Consider the following 16015-nt stretch of genomic DNA (forward strand, 5'->3'; position numbering starts at 1 on the left):
AAAGTTTTCATTTTCAGGCCCTTCAGTATGCCACTGTTGTGTAAATGAACAACCAAAACAAGTTTTCCATTTGAATTACTTGAAAATGTCAAATAAACATACCCTAAATCTCTCATTCAACAAATACATAGCTTTGCCATTTCAACAAGCATCCCACTGCTGTTGTACTAATTGAGTGATTTTCAGTTAAGCAATATTAAATAATTTACATTGTAAGTTTAACAAAAAACAAAAAACTTCAATTTTTTTTTCTTCAAAATGTGTGATACTTATACAGTATATACATGCCTTGAGCTAAAGCAAAGGTTATGAAGTTGTCAAGAATCTTTTAATGTCAGGTAAGATGATAAAAAATAATAATAAAAAACAATTTCCCCCACCAATATTTAGATTAGCTAATATACAAACTTCATGGAATTAGGGATCCCCAAAGTCTAACAACAATTTTCACTAGTTACCACATTTAGCAGATATATTATACAGCCTTAGCCAGGTTGTCTATTCATTGTAGAAATCAACAAAAGAACAGAAAAGAGACCATAACTTCATGAACACCATCAACGCAAACTTCAGTTAATCTGATGTCCAGTTTGGGTTATGAAAATCGAAGTTAGCTATTTGTACATCGTGATCGCTGCATTTTTGAATTGATGTGAGTCATTTTGTGCTTATTTGTTTGGACTAATATGTGGGATGAGCAAGTGAGTGACACATTGTGTGCATTGGCAGCATTCTCTCAATGTTTGTGAAATGTTCAGGTTTGCATAAAAGGTTGTTTGAGATCTTTCATGGACCGATATCGATCTGAGCAGTGATGTGAAAGTTTAAGAGCACTGAAATAGTTGCACACTACTTTTGTTATCGCCTTCTGTGTTATGAGATTTCTTGTGTTGGGCACAGCGGTTGTGTAAACAGCTGAAAGGATGACATATTGGATGGTTACCACCTCATCCGTGAATCTGCTGTGTATGGGGAGGTCTTTAGGGGGGCTAATCAGTGCAGAGATACACAAAACTGTCCAAACAGTGGCGAGGCATCATCAAACTACACAAACACACAACAGGGCTTGCTCTTTCTTCGCCTGGTTGCTAATTTACTAAATTCACTATGGTTTTTTCGGTGGCCGAAGTTGGTTAACCTAACCGCTTGACCAAATTCAATAATACAAGGTGATTTTTTTTTTTTTTTGGGTGGAACACACTGAGACCTTCTGTGGAGCTATTCGTTTATCAATATCTACAGTTCAAGTACAAAATACTGATTTTAGCCATAGTGTGAGCTGTCGGTTTCACATCATGTAATGGTAATTTGGAAAATGGAGCATTTCTACATACCGATAACATTATTAACACCTAAAAATCTGTAGAATAAAAAGGGAACCTCCCTCACTTCAAGTCTGAGTATATTTTTACTACTGTACATCATTTTTTTGGGGAGAAACATCACAATTAATGGATTCAGCATGAATCACAAACAAAATAAAAGTAGAAATTATTAAAAAATAACAGAGCACAAAACATTTCCCATAAATCATAACGCTGAAGATAAAAAGCAAGCAACCAATCAGAGAGGCCTGACAGAAAACATGAAGGCATTGACTGAAATTCAGCGGACGTCTGTATATTTAGGCACTGTGAGAGGATGAAGGGCGAGTCCTTACTGAAGAATGGCTGCGGATTTTTTTTTGTTTTCATATTTGGAGACATTTTTGTACTGCTTTGGGGTATTTTACAGCTATATAATGATTACAAAAGGTGACATCTTCAGCAAATAAGTTGCTCATAAAAAGTAGCAGGTGAGCTGTTATTGAAAAAGGCTAAAGAAAACCAAACCAGTATGAAAAAAAAAATGAACAGATAAGAAATGTGAAAAGAAGCTTCCGCTGCTTTCTGAAGAAGTTCCTACACGGTGCAGGGAAGGAGGGAAGGAACGAGAGGACAAAGAGAGAGAGAGAGAGGAGCGCAGTGCCACTTGCAGTCTAAATGAAATACTCTTTCTTCTCTTCTGCGTGTGCGTGGTTGCCGTCAGCATTGATGATGGCTGTGTCTGCGTCCGGGGCGTCATCCGCTCCTTTGGCTTCATTTGTCAAGTATGTGCCTGGAAAAATACACGGCACACATCAGCAATATGATGGAGACTTCAAAATGCCAAGTAAATTACTACTGTAAGAAAAAAGTACTATTGATAACAAATAAAAATTACTATTATAGAAAGTAATAGTATGTCTTTTAACTCTTTCCCCACCATCATGGCCATCATGTGTCTGAAGCATCGTCTAACTCATAGTGTATGCTTGACATTTTATTCATTTTCATAGTTATAGGCTGGTGAATGGTGAACATGTACATAATTCATCTGTTGCTTGATTTATAGATCTGGAGATTTTTCAGAAGATGCATAATTCTAATCAAGGTGTTCCAACAAAACAATATGTTCAAGACTACAAGACACTAGTAGTCTTGAACACCTTGATTGGTTAGATCAGCTTTTTTTTTTGGGGGGGGGGTCACACTTTACAATTAGGTTCATTAGTTAATGTTAATTAATGCATTTACAAACATGAACAAACAATGAACAATACATTTACTACAGTATTTATTCATGTCAGTAAACGTTAGTTAATCAAAATACAGTTGTTCATTGTTAGTTCATGTTAACTCACAGTAAATTAACTAATATTAACAAGCATGGACTTGGAAGTTAATAATGGATTAGTAAATGTTCAATTATGATTAATAAATGCTGTACAAGTGTTGTTCATCATAAGTTCATATTAGTAAATGGATTAACTAATGAACCTTATTGTAAAGTGTGACCTGTATTTGATTAAGGTTGGTGCAAAACTGTGCTGAGCTGGGGCCCTCCAGGAATCGAGTTTGAGACCCATGCTGTACTGTATAACAGTAAAACATGGTGGGAAAGCTTTTTGTGTCATAAAGTCACAAGTTAAATTCTGTTCATGGGTGAAAGAGCTGCACAATCATAGTTAGAAAATTCTGTCAATGGCATGGAAGTCTTGTCATAAATAAACGGTAAAACAATACCTGTGCCAAAAATCACATGCTATTAAGTATATGTTGTTATGAATAAAAAGAATTAGGACATTCTATCCACTTTATATACTGTTCTTAGCATACTTTAGACCTATTTCTTTGTTGCGGCATGGAGGGTGTCAAAGTGACCAGCCTCTTCTGGTAGAATGCTTAGAACTTACATTTAGAACTGTCATTAGCTAGAACAGCATTCTCAACTGGTGGTTTTGGATCCAAAACTAAGAGGCAAAACCGTTTTGAGTGGGTTACGAAGTGTTTTTATTATGTACTTTTTTTTTTGAAAGATATTGAAAGTTTGTTAAAAGTTGTTTATGATTCTGTCAGATGCGGTTCAAGTGCTAGAGAAAAAACATTCTCCTAAATCAGTGTCTGGCATCAGATAAGATGTTGAAAAACAGTGTCAGTGTTATCAACCTGTCAGCTGTTATTCTGTGCTCAGCGGACTCTTTAAGTGCACACACATATATCACATCTATTATAAAGAGCAAACCATATAACTGGCATGCAATTTAATAAGTATGTAATTTTCTAATATGACCAATAAAAAGACATTATTGATAATGCTTATTTGCATGTTGATTCTATTAATTGGGAGAGGTTTGTTTCGTTTAGTTAGTTTGTATTGTGTATTTACCATAGTATGTCTTTTTCTGTCATTAAAATGGCACTTTATTTTTATTCTGTGCCGTTCTTTCATTTATAGTGTTAATGTAGTGGGATGATACGTGCATGTCTAACATTTTAATAAATTACATTTGTTTGAATTGGTTATATGTTTGATCTCTTTAGCGATGACAATCGGCTCTAAATCAAAAGTACAAGATACCATCTGACGATGAGGGTAAAAGACAGCAGCTTGCAGCATTTGATGTCCATTCCCATAACACTGCATTTTTTAAATAATTAGTCTCGGAGATGGCGCTGATCAACAGCAGTATTAGGTCAATGATGTTAAAAGCAAGTAAAATAGATTAACACTATTGTTGGAAGCTGTCTAAATGTGACTCTTTGTAAAGCATAATTAATAATTTTGAAATCAGGAGATTATAAAAAATGTCTTTAATAGAGAAGTAGGGAATGTTTGATGAAAAATTTCATCAATGGTGACAAAAAGATTGTCTTAAATTATAGAAAAAAATCAATCAGTGCAGTGTTAATTTTGTCAAAATATGTGTTGCCCATAACTTGACAGAAACAGAAACTTGACAGTTCCTCTGCACCACTAATGTGACTGAAAACTTAAATTTACATGCTCTGATGTGCTCATTTAATAAATGAACAGTGCATGATTTTTGCTGAAAAAAAGATGAGAATAATATGTAGTCTAATAGATACATTCTCCAACATTAATTTTTGTGTGTATTGCGCTACTCATTTATTAGATTAGATGAGCCGATCGGAGCAGGCACATTCAGACCTGCTACAAGTTTCTGTTTATGTCAAGCCATTTTCACTGACGAAATTAACACTGCATCAATGGCAGGTAAACTAATCGCCAACATGATTACATCAAGTAGAACATGTTCTTGGATAAACATCTATGCGGATCCTTGGAACAACATTCCAATCAGCCAATCAGGGATACGTTTACAGTTTATGTTAAGCATATGCTTAGTTCAGACTGTACGATTTAGTAGGTACGTCACAGATGTTTTCACACTGCATGACTATCTGGGCTGGCGTCCCATTGCTGCTGTGTTTACACTGCAAGATGGATCGGGAACAGGGGGTATTACACTACATGACTTTACATCAGGAAGAAACGTTATCTTGGTTTGCAAACAATGTCTCACAACCAAACAAGTGAGAAGTGACATGAAAACAACGCAAGGTCACGTAGTATATATTTTTTATTAACTAAATAATGAGAAAGAAGTGGTATAGAAAATGTACTTATTTTGCTCAACTGGCTTTTGAATGGTATTAGCAATTTCTCTTCAACTTTTTTTTTTTCTTTTTCAACCCAGTTGTGGTATTGCTCAGATGACAAACAGACACAAGTGCCCCTGCCAAATTTACACTAGTTTTTCCTCCATTTCTTGGGTCCTAATGGACAGAAAAGTAGGCCTTTTAACTTTATCCCAACCTACCGCTGGCCTGCAGAAACCCATGCTAGTGGATGCTGCTCTTTCATTAGCTGTAGCTCAATCGCAATGTTGTTTTCAATCAGAACACATTTCACATGGCATGATTTTGAATTGCTGACAGGTCAAGATATTTAGCACGTCAAATAGAATGTCACGGGTGTCGGCGACTCATCTGCGATTCTCTCAGATCGCGTCTTTGATAGTTCACACTGTGTAATTTTTACTTGTGTGAACAAGCACCGATTTTCCTGTGATTTCAGACATTTGTCGGTGATTTGTCAAAACCTGTCGATGAGTCAAAATCAAGGCTAAAATCATACGGTCTAAACTCGACATTAAGCTTACAGGTTTGTACACTTCTACATGATTCTTATACAACTATTATTCCTCTCTGATTTTGGGAATGATTTGCAGTTATGGTTGGGTTTTAGGGGAGGGAAAATATATGGATTACATTTTCCTACAAAAATTATGTTTAAGGATCACCACAGATGTTAATCCAGGATCGCATTGTACTTGGCAAATCATGACATGCTAAATTAATTGTTGTCATAAATGTCAGAAATTGTATGTAACAGACGCTAAAATTAAAAAAGCTCAGCAGCCATTGCTCAATTTTAAGCCTCAAGCAATCCTTCAGAAATCAGCGTATCTGCCATGTTAGTCATTAAAGAAAAATCTCACCTTTATGTCGTGCCAGGTAGCGTCCCAATACAATAATTAAGCACAAAGTAGCGAACACGACGACAGCAACGATTCCACCGATTAAAGCGTGATCTGTGGCGCGTTTCAACTCATTAGGATCTGCAGAAGAGAGAGAAAGAGATAAAGCATTGTTAGTGACCTTCCTCACTTTATCATACTTTACCTTCAGAAACATTTGAAGGTTGACAACAAAGTTTTAGCCTTGTCTTGTCCGCTCAAATGAAGTTTGGTTTTGTCAAGAAGTACTGACAGATCAAGCCATATGGTGGTGTGACAGGAAACAAAGCATGCCTAGAATAATGACGAACACACTTCATCATTGTATGCCAGCAACAAACAAACAGTACAAGTCCTTTCTCAGGGTCACTAATGCTCTCGGCGTCTTCCAGTAATGCTGTGAGTCAGCTCCTTACGTGAATAATACCAGTCAGATCCTCTTTTCCTTGTATTTTTGGGTAAATTAATAGAAGACAGAATAACAGGACAATCTTTTCAGCTTTGGCTGTCCATGCATTTTGAACACATAGAGTAGTGGAAAGCTTTCTGCGAAAGACACGACCTGCTGTTCAAATTGTAGGTAACGTCATTTCATCCCCATCCAGACAATGCTCCTGAATGAAGCTCTGAGCATATTGTTCATTTATAAGATGGGTCCATCACCGAGCTGCAGTTCTTTATTACGATCCCGCTTAGTGCCATTTGGAGTGGTATATTATAATTGACAGCATGCGTTGCATCTGCCACAGAGTGTGCGTTTAATCCGGCCTGTGCTTTGTGCTGCGGGAGCTTCCTAATCACTGCCTGCAATTACTGTATCAGCCGCACAAAGCCGGGATAAACTCAGGGCCAGAGAGCCATTCAAACAGTCCATCAGCTCTCATTTCAGTAATGGAGAATCCCACCTCGCATCGACGTCGGCTCCATCCCTCTGATTGACATCTCATAGGCTCTCTCAATAATAGCGTTTCTTCTTTTCTGTTGTGTTTACAGGAGGAGTATAAAACCTACAAGCTGCATCTGACTTCCCCATGACAATCAATCACAATAAAAAAACAAAATATGTGCAGATCTCTATCACCCTTTTAGCGGCTTGCTGAAATATGAAATGTGGAGCGGCTACTCGTATCTGACAGGCACATGTTTCTGAATTTCCAACGGTGAAAGGCTGTGGTATTAAAGTCTCTCAATTTTTATGACATCAATAAATCAAACTTAAATCCCCAAAAGTATCTTATTGGAGCCGCACTTGGGACTTGAGGCTATCAAGCCGGTTCGCCATTAACCAAAATAGTTTTCACACCGAACCAAAAAAGCTACTAATGTCTATTAAACTATGAAAAGTAAGCAAGAATGCTAATTTTCCTTCACTGGCTGTGCTGGTGTGTTTTCAGACACTTTTGTCCCTGAACGTTAGACTGTGAATCTCAAGTACATCCCTCAGTGTTGTGATAATTAGCCCTTCTCTGTCCTCGCTCTATTTTTATCAGGGCGCAGTGGGTTTGCCAGGCTGAGTGGCGTCCGAGTGCCAGTCCATTGACACCACGAGAGGCCTGTAATCTCAGACTGTATTAAGGATCATATTTGCAGTCAGAGTGGAGATGTTGCATAGTTCATTTCATTAGTCGAGTCAAAACAAGAGTAGTTTACAGCTCCAGCTCTCACACTTTTCTAGTAAGTGAGTTATACAGTAGCTTTAAGAGTGGATACAATCTTTTTTATAGGATTTTCGGAATTCTTTAGACAAAGAATATTGGTAACACTTTACATTACAGGACACAGAATTAATGTTAGTTATACATTTACTAATAGAAACAAACAAGGAACAATGCTTGTACACCACTTATTAGTCGTAGTTAGAGCCAGACAGAATCTGCTGACATATATTTCTGCTCAGAATTAAAAAAAGAAAATCTGCAGATTTCAGAATGATTAATACCTAAAGGGCCACGAAACATCCAAAACACATTTTTTTTATGTCTATAATCATATATGTTGCTAGAAACACCAGCAGGACATATATATTTTTAGCTAACAGGTGAAAATAGGTTATTTTTGCTTTGTTTGGAGTACATTATTTCTTCTGGCATGAAGATTGTCTGTCTGTATCAGCCGGTACAAAGTGACATTGAGTTTTCAGGACATCTGTTCATTAAATTATGAGAAATACTTGGTTCGATCCAATCAGCACGCTCTATTGTGAATGAGACGCTACTTCCTTAATATGCATGATTTAGCTTTGAGGGTGACGCAGTGGCACAGTAGGTAGTGCTGTCGCCTCACAGCAAGAAGGTCGCTGGTTCAAGCCTCGGCTGGGTCAGTTGGCGTTTCTGTGTGAAGTTTGCATGTTCTCCTTGCGTTTGCATGGGTTTCCTCCGGGTGCTCTGGTTTCCCCCACAGTACAAAGACATGCGAAACAGGTGAATTAAGTAGGCCAAATTATCCGTAGTGTATGAGTGTGTATGGTTATTCCCAGAGATGGGTTGCAGCTGGAAAACTTATTTTATTTAATTGATTTATGACATGATTTATTAATGAACTTATGATTTATAAATGATGATTTATAAATGAATGATTTATGTTCTTATCACTAGCATTGATATATTTTAACAAACAAATTAAGACACACACGTACGCAACCACACACAAAGTGTCAACTTCAAAAAACTTGTAAAATGGTTAAATGTTGTGGTAAGCATTGTCGCCTCACAACAAGAAGATCACTGGTCCGAATCCCAGCTGGGCCAGTTGATTTCTTTGTGGGGTTTGCATGTTCTCCCCATGTTCGTGTGGGTTTCCTCCGGGTGCTCCGGTTTGTTTACCACACAGTCCAAAGACATGCGCATGCCCATAGTGTGTGTGTGTGTTTGAATGAAAAGGTGTATGGGTGTTTATATATATATATATATATATATATATATATATATATATATATATATATATATATATATATATATATATATATATATATATATATATATATATACATACATACATACATATATATATTTATATATATATTTATATTTTTATATATATATATATATATATATATATATATATATATATATATATATATATATAAATATAAATATGTATATACACACACACACACACACACACACACACACACACATATTTGCCACCTCATCTTTCCTTTTGCCTTCATTCAGTTTGAATGAATTCCTCTCCACACCTCCTGTACTCTGCACTCTGACTTGTGCTCAAATCATCAGAGTGTTTGTCCGCAGACATGCAGTGAGCTCAACATAGCAGGATCCACCAGCAGACAAGTGATATGTTTCCTCTCCCCCAGCACACATTATCTTTTAATAAGGCCTGCGACAGTCCTTCCCTTATGATTTAACACTGAAGCACCGCACGCACATTCCTATTTTAATATTCATAATTTCATCCCCTGGCCCCCGCATTGTGTGGCGCAGGCAAATGTAACAAATTAAAGGCAATGAAACCGCATCGCTCCGACGGGGTGGGATATAAACTCGCCAGCGGCACGTCTGAGAAGAGCTTTTCAATCCGGCTGTGGCTAAACTACTCTGAAAACTGCAACAACACCCAGCGCGCAAACCCCAGCAGTCACATGAATTCTTAAAGGAAACGGTTCCAGTGGAGAAACATGCAGTCTTTTAACAAATCCACGGGGCAGGGGGGTGAAGAACAATCCTCGCTGGGCGGCCATGTTGAGCTCTTGTCAAGATGACATTTCAAGGTGAGCGTTACCATTAACTCCACATGCTAATTCCAGAGACTAGCTGGGTGATTGTTGCGGTAATCGCTGAGATATTTGTATAAATGCCCTACAGGGTGATGATGAGTGTAGAAAACGGACGTCAACGCTTCGCTGATCTTCTTTACGCCATTGAGCCATTGAAGGACAGTGACAGAGAAAGTGCTGAACTGGAAAGCTTCACCTTCATGGTACAATCGAAGACTGAAAATGAACATTTACTGGACGAACGCTGATGTGCTTCCAAACTGAAAGGTGCAAAATGATGGCTGGGCTACCGGAAGAATTGTAACGTATCAAAAAACACCACCATGGTTTAGTCTATACGGGAGGCAAACTGAATGGAAGTATGAAAATCCAGCACAAGCCATTCAATGGCATTTATGATTTGATTGCTGTAATGCATGATTTGCTCTGAGTCTCGGATTCAGACGTTCCACCACAATCAACCAGAAGCAAACCAAATTACGCATAAATTGTCAAATGCAGTGGAATGGAAAGAAGGCATTATTAACCAAATTATGAGTTTAAGTGTAAGCTCATTAGACTTGATTAGGAACTCGGCTGGATATTAAGCTGTTTACCATCAGATACATCAACATTAGTCCTCTCTATCTGGAAACATCTGCAAACATCCGCCTTTAAATGAATTGTTGACTAATTTAAGGTACAGAATAATAATATTTATATTAATATTTTTTTGCTTATGTATTTGCATATTTTAGATGTTCCATATTTTATGTGATAATTTTATGTAATACATATTGAAAGGGGATGTGTTCGAACATATTGCTTAAAAATGTTTATCATTATAAAATATGCAATGATTAAGCCATTTGCAGGTAAATTGATTCAACTAATGGTGTAAGTTTGGGGTGGAACTGTTTGTTTCAGCAATCAACAGGAGAGGTGAGGAGGGGTTTTTGTGGTGATTTCATTGGCACAGAAATTAGACCCTCTTCTACCAAACCATGTTTGATATAGAGATAATAATAATAATAATAATAATAATAATAATAATAATAATAATAATAATCATTCCTTTTCTTTTCGGAATGAACCGCCAACTTATCCAGCACATGTTTTACACAGCGGATGCCCTTCCAGCTGCAACCCATCACTGGGAAAAACCCTTACACACTCATTTACACACATACACTTTGGACAATTTAGCCTACCCAATTCCCCTATTCCACATGTCTTTGGACTTGTATGGGAACCGGTCCGGAGTACATGGAGAAAACCCATGCAAACACGGGGAGAATGTGCAAACTCCATACAGAAACGCCAACTGACCCAGACGAGGCTCAAACCAGCATCCTTCTTACAGTACATAAATAGAGAAGATGATAAAATACAAAGACAAGATACAGAATGTAGTATGCGGAATAAAGAGTAAGCTATTTTGAACAGATGAGTTTTAAGTCTGGATTTAAACAGAAGGAGAGAGTCAGTGTAATGAGTATTGAATGGGTATGTGTAAAATAAGTATTGAATGTCATGGTTTCTCCTGGCAACTATATTTTTAACAGTGCTGTTGACATGACATGTACCCAGATTTTGGTTTAAAAATTCCAAATATCCAAATAAAACAACATCACTGGCGATTACAACGGACTACAGAAAGCGATGATACTGAACTACTGAAATGTATTTCATAATTTGTATAATGACAGTTTCATGTAGGGAGAATGGAGTCACATGCATTGCTTATCTGTGATTCTGTGATTTTTCCTAGGCTTCAACAGAATCTAAAATTTCTTGATGGCTCTGTTTTTTTTAATGAACTTTGATCTTTAGTTCTAATGTTCTATTGGTTTCAGATCAGGTGATTGGCTGGGCCATTCTAGCAGCTTTATTTTCTTTTCTGAAACCAGTTGAAAGTTTTCTTGGTTGTGTTTGAGATTATTGTCTTGCTGAAATGCCCACCCATGGTTTAATCTTTATCATCTTTGGGACTGAAGCAGATAATATTCATTTATGATGAATAGAGGCAGACTAGCTTTCTAACTCTCGAGAAATTTCATCTGCTGTCTGCGCTTTCTATGGATTACTTTGGTTATTACCAACATCTGTAATCCAACATATTTAACAATTTATTAAGAATTAAATATTGCAATTTCTGAACAATGGAATTTGTATTATTATTACTACTTTTGAAGTGAATTCTTCTGAACGATGTTTATTTATTTCTGCCACAATTTCAGTGTGTGTGTGTGTTCATAATATAATTTACATTTTTATTTTTACTGACTCGTAAAATTTCAGTAAAAAAGTTAAATTTATGTCCTCATAGTGAGACAACATACACTGAAAACAGTGCTGATAATGTGTTTATTCCCACAGACACACATGATCTTTGTGGTTTAATATTCGCACACACTTGTCCACATTGTGATTTGATTAGGTGTTCTGCACTACTTTTGATTCATTCATCGGAAATTTTCTAAATTCAGTGACACGGCTATTCCATCCACATTTTCATGGCTGAAATCATAGGGCGCAGACACACAAGATTAATGCTGACCTATATCAAGGTTTCATTTTACAGTACAATTTTCGCCCATTCTGTGGAGGAAAAGCATTTTTCTCCATTTATTGACCATTCAGAAAGCTACAAGAGCTGAAAAATTGCCATTGAGATGAATAGGAATGTTAACAGAAGACTTTCTCTAGGTATTATAAGCATTCTCTGCACCACAAGCCCTCAGAATGAGCTTAATAAAACATCCTACACACATTTTATGAGTACTTTACAGTCTCTTAAACAATCTAAAAGCACAGCATTGGCTGATTTCCCAGTTAATGGACATTATAGTGTCCTTTCTTTCTAGGAAGGCATATGAATATTCTGCCTCGCACTTGAAGAGCCTATAGTTTATATTCACTTTCTCTACATACAAGCTTAGTTTTATTCATAACAAACCGCCAGCTGTAAAAGCCAGCCAATTAAATAATATCCAGGGTCTCTAGGACTCTGTAAATAAATATATAAAGATAAATAATGGCTTAATGCACTGCTTAATAAATCAATTATTCTCCATTTTCTGCTGAGATGGAACATTTGACAATTGTGTCTAATGGAAAACTGTTACCAGGAAGAAAAGAGGCAGTTGTTTTTGAGTTATGGCTCACATAGGGGGCCATTCTGAGAAATAAACGTTAAGCATCCAAATCAACCAAGACATCCACTCTCTATCCAAGCAGAAATAAAAAAGCTCCCTGTCTGTCTTTCACATCCCTTTGCTCTGCACAGCAGCCTCTTAAATGACCTGTTAGTCTGTAGAGGGCTGATTTACATATCGGACGCTCTTGAGAGATGGACTAAAGCCAAACAGGGGCAAAGGTGGACCGCTGAGTTGGTCAGCATAGTTTAATTAGATTTTCAAAACAAATTACAGCTTTTAATAGTGTTTAAAAAAGGGTCCGGAGAGAGACAGAATGATTTAACCCAAACTGAGTGAAAGAGGAAAACAAAATACAGGTGTTCTCCACCAAGAAGCACGAGCCGACAAATTCCAGAATGATTTGGAGATGTTACACTATAACATTTATAATTAGGACATCATGCTTCAAAGTTGATCTGCGGTGAATGCGGGGAAATGGCGAGAGTGTTCATTTCGGCAAATTAAAGCAGCTCGAGGCTTCCAGAGGATTACTTAAAGTGTCTCCTTTCCACGGAAACAAAATGAATGAAGAGAGTCTTATTCGTAATTCATATTCGATGGCAGAGTTTAATGATTTTTCTTTTTTTCCCTTTCCTGTTATATTTTAAATTGTTGCAATAAGTCTTCCCTCGACATGACTTAATGTGACAGATCATCAATAACCATGCTGCGTGACCGAGGAAAAAGACCTTTGCATTACATTTTAATTCCTCCTGTGTTGTGTCATTTTCCGAACGGAGAGCGAGGAGGCACTCAGGACTCCTGTCTCAATATTTAACTGACCCTCCAGGGACACGGCAGCTCAAACTTTGACTTATCCATTTAAACAGAGCCGCTTTCAGCTGCTGTCCTCTGGCAGCCCCTCTAAGGAAATGCTTTTTCATCCTGGATCACACCTTTCCTAGAGTTCAGATCAATAATTCCGAAACGCTCGTTGATATGAAGTTCAAAATCATTTTAATCCTTCTACTCAGAATCAGCAGCCAGATGAATGAATACTAGAGCATATCTCTCTCTCTCTCTTTGCTTCTTAAACCTTATTCTGGATTCAGTTTTTTTGGTATACTTAATTGTAGAAATGTCCATACAGATTCCAAAGGCAGATACTGATTAGATTAGGGCCTGTTTAATGGACTTTGGGGGTTTTACAATGTAGTCACATGTTGATCGGTCATTTTTTTATGTCTCAGTATTTGGACTTTGGTCACATGGTCAAGAAAGATACAAAATAGGTGGTAAACTTTGCTCTGGTCTCTTTTCCTGCTCTGCTCTGCTTCTCTCTCGCTCTGGAGTCTATCTTCGCTGACTCTACTGCTATCAGGCTCTCTATGGCCCTGTTTACTATTACGTTTTAGTTTTAAACCATAAGTTTTGCTATGGTTATGCCATCCATCCACATTATGCTGGAGCTTTCGAGTCGACATGTTAACTTACACTAACCCTAATCCTAACCTTAACCTTAACCCCAACCTTACAGTCTACTTATGATCTAATGAGAATTAATTGGCATGTAGATGCAATGTAATTTATATTCAACAAATGGACCATCAAAATAAAGTGACTGTAAAAAATTTACTGTAGTTGGATTGCTCTTAAACTCCTAGGTTTGCTTTCTGCATTTGAACCGTGGCAACAAGCGTAACTGATCTATCACCATTGTTGGTCAATATTGTGTTACTAATAATGCGTTAGCGTAATGCATGACTTTTCACATTAACTAATATTATAATGCATAACTGTCGTTATCTTTAGAATATGATGCGTTTGTCCATTACTTGGTAAGTTTTTGGCTGCAGTCTTGCTCACATCTTTCTGTTTACAGCGGTGACGCATTGTGGGACTGGTGGATGCCAACAAACCACCGTGAAGAAGACACATCATTTATGAGGTGCCAAACTGGACAAAAGTAAGCGAAAGCAGAGACCAAATGTGCGCGAGGTACACCAAGTGTGCGCGCGAGAGAACGCGAGTTCGCAGGAGAGAGACCGGTTGCGTGCATAAGAGGACAAGTGTGCTCGCTAGAGAGACTATTAACATTACTATTATTAATTACAATTACTAATACTACTATGTTTGTTGTTTTCTTAATAATTTGTAATTTTGTAATAGTTTTTGTGACAAATTTCTGTTATATTTAAGAACATGTTATTAAAATGTATAGTGTAATATTGCGCTGAAAAATGCTCATTTATTTTTTTATTGTTAAACATATTTTTGCAGTTGTTATTCAACAGCAGATTTTGCACTTTGAATAAACACAGCTTTACTTTCCATAAGTTGCTGACATAAAATGTTTAATTTTTGGTCAGTTTTAAAATGGCTCATAGATTTCATTTTTTGAGCAGCTGTTATGTTTTTGTTTTGTTTAGAATTTCTAAAATGTATGGTTATCTATAAAAGGTGCTGAGTTTCACCAAACTGATTCTGAATGATAAATTAGATTATACTTTCATTTATTTATTTTTCTAAAGATTTTGTGTTTGTTGCATATTGTCACTTTTTTCAAACTCAAGCTGTGAAGGAACATGTTTAAGGGTTAAATACAAACCTTTATGATGCCGAAGCAAATTTAGTTTTATCTTTTTTGTTCCTGAAAATATTTTTCAGCTGGTTTATCAACTTTATTATTTAATTATTTAATTTTTTTTTTTTTGTGTGTGCTGCTAGTCTGTTTAAAAAGTACTTTTAGTTTAAGTTTGTCTTGTATTTTAGTTGTGAGAATGCAAATTAATAAAACTGTGAAGTTGATCAATAGTATTTTCCATGCAGCACTGAAGTGACATTAATGGAAGCATTAAAAAAGCATTCTTTGGAAAAGTAATTAAAAAAATGACTTTTAACAGTAATGCATTACTTTTTGGTGTAAGTAATTGATAAAGTAAAAAAAGTTTTTTTTTTGAATGAAGTAACTAGTAACTGTAACTGGCTATTTTAACACAACATTGCCTATCCCAAAATGCATTTTGTGTCATACCTAATTATAACCAAAATATTCAAATTTCAGACAAAATGTGGTTGGGGTTAGCTTTTGTACGTTAAAAAGACAGATAATGTGACATTTCGATTTTTAAACATTCCTATTAATGTTTCCTTTAAAAGGAAGAAACTATATTATAAATTTTTTTCCTACCAAAAAATAAATCTACAAACTTCAGCACAAACTTCTCTTCAGCATTTTGCTTCAATTTTACATCAGTAACAAATGTCAAATGCATTAACAAACAATCTAAAATAATTGAAAAAAAATTGTAAGGCCTG

General features: G+C 36.4%; 1 protein-coding gene across 20 annotated transcripts in view; it reads right to left on the reverse strand.

Moving 5' to 3' along the window:
• Positions 1-306: 306 nt before the first annotated feature.
• cadm2a (cell adhesion molecule 2a) overlaps positions 307-16015 on the reverse strand; it is a 755249-nt gene continuing 739540 nt past the window's right edge. For 19 of the 20 annotated variants that reach the window (XM_087269792.1, XM_087269780.1, XM_087269786.1 and 16 more), the window contains 2 exons: positions 5825-5944; positions 307-2097 (listed from right to left, as the gene is read on the reverse strand). In XM_087269792.1, the coding sequence (XP_087125918.1) occupies positions 1979-2097; positions 5825-5944 (239 nt within the window). In that variant the 3' untranslated portion in view covers positions 307-1978. 20 annotated transcript variants of the gene reach the window in all.

This window comes from Danio rerio, chromosome 10 (assembly GCF_052040795.2).
Source record: "Danio rerio strain M-AB ecotype USA chromosome 10, GRCz13ab, whole genome shotgun sequence".
NCBI classification, from domain to species: domain Eukaryota; kingdom Metazoa; phylum Chordata; class Actinopteri; order Cypriniformes; family Danionidae; genus Danio; species Danio rerio.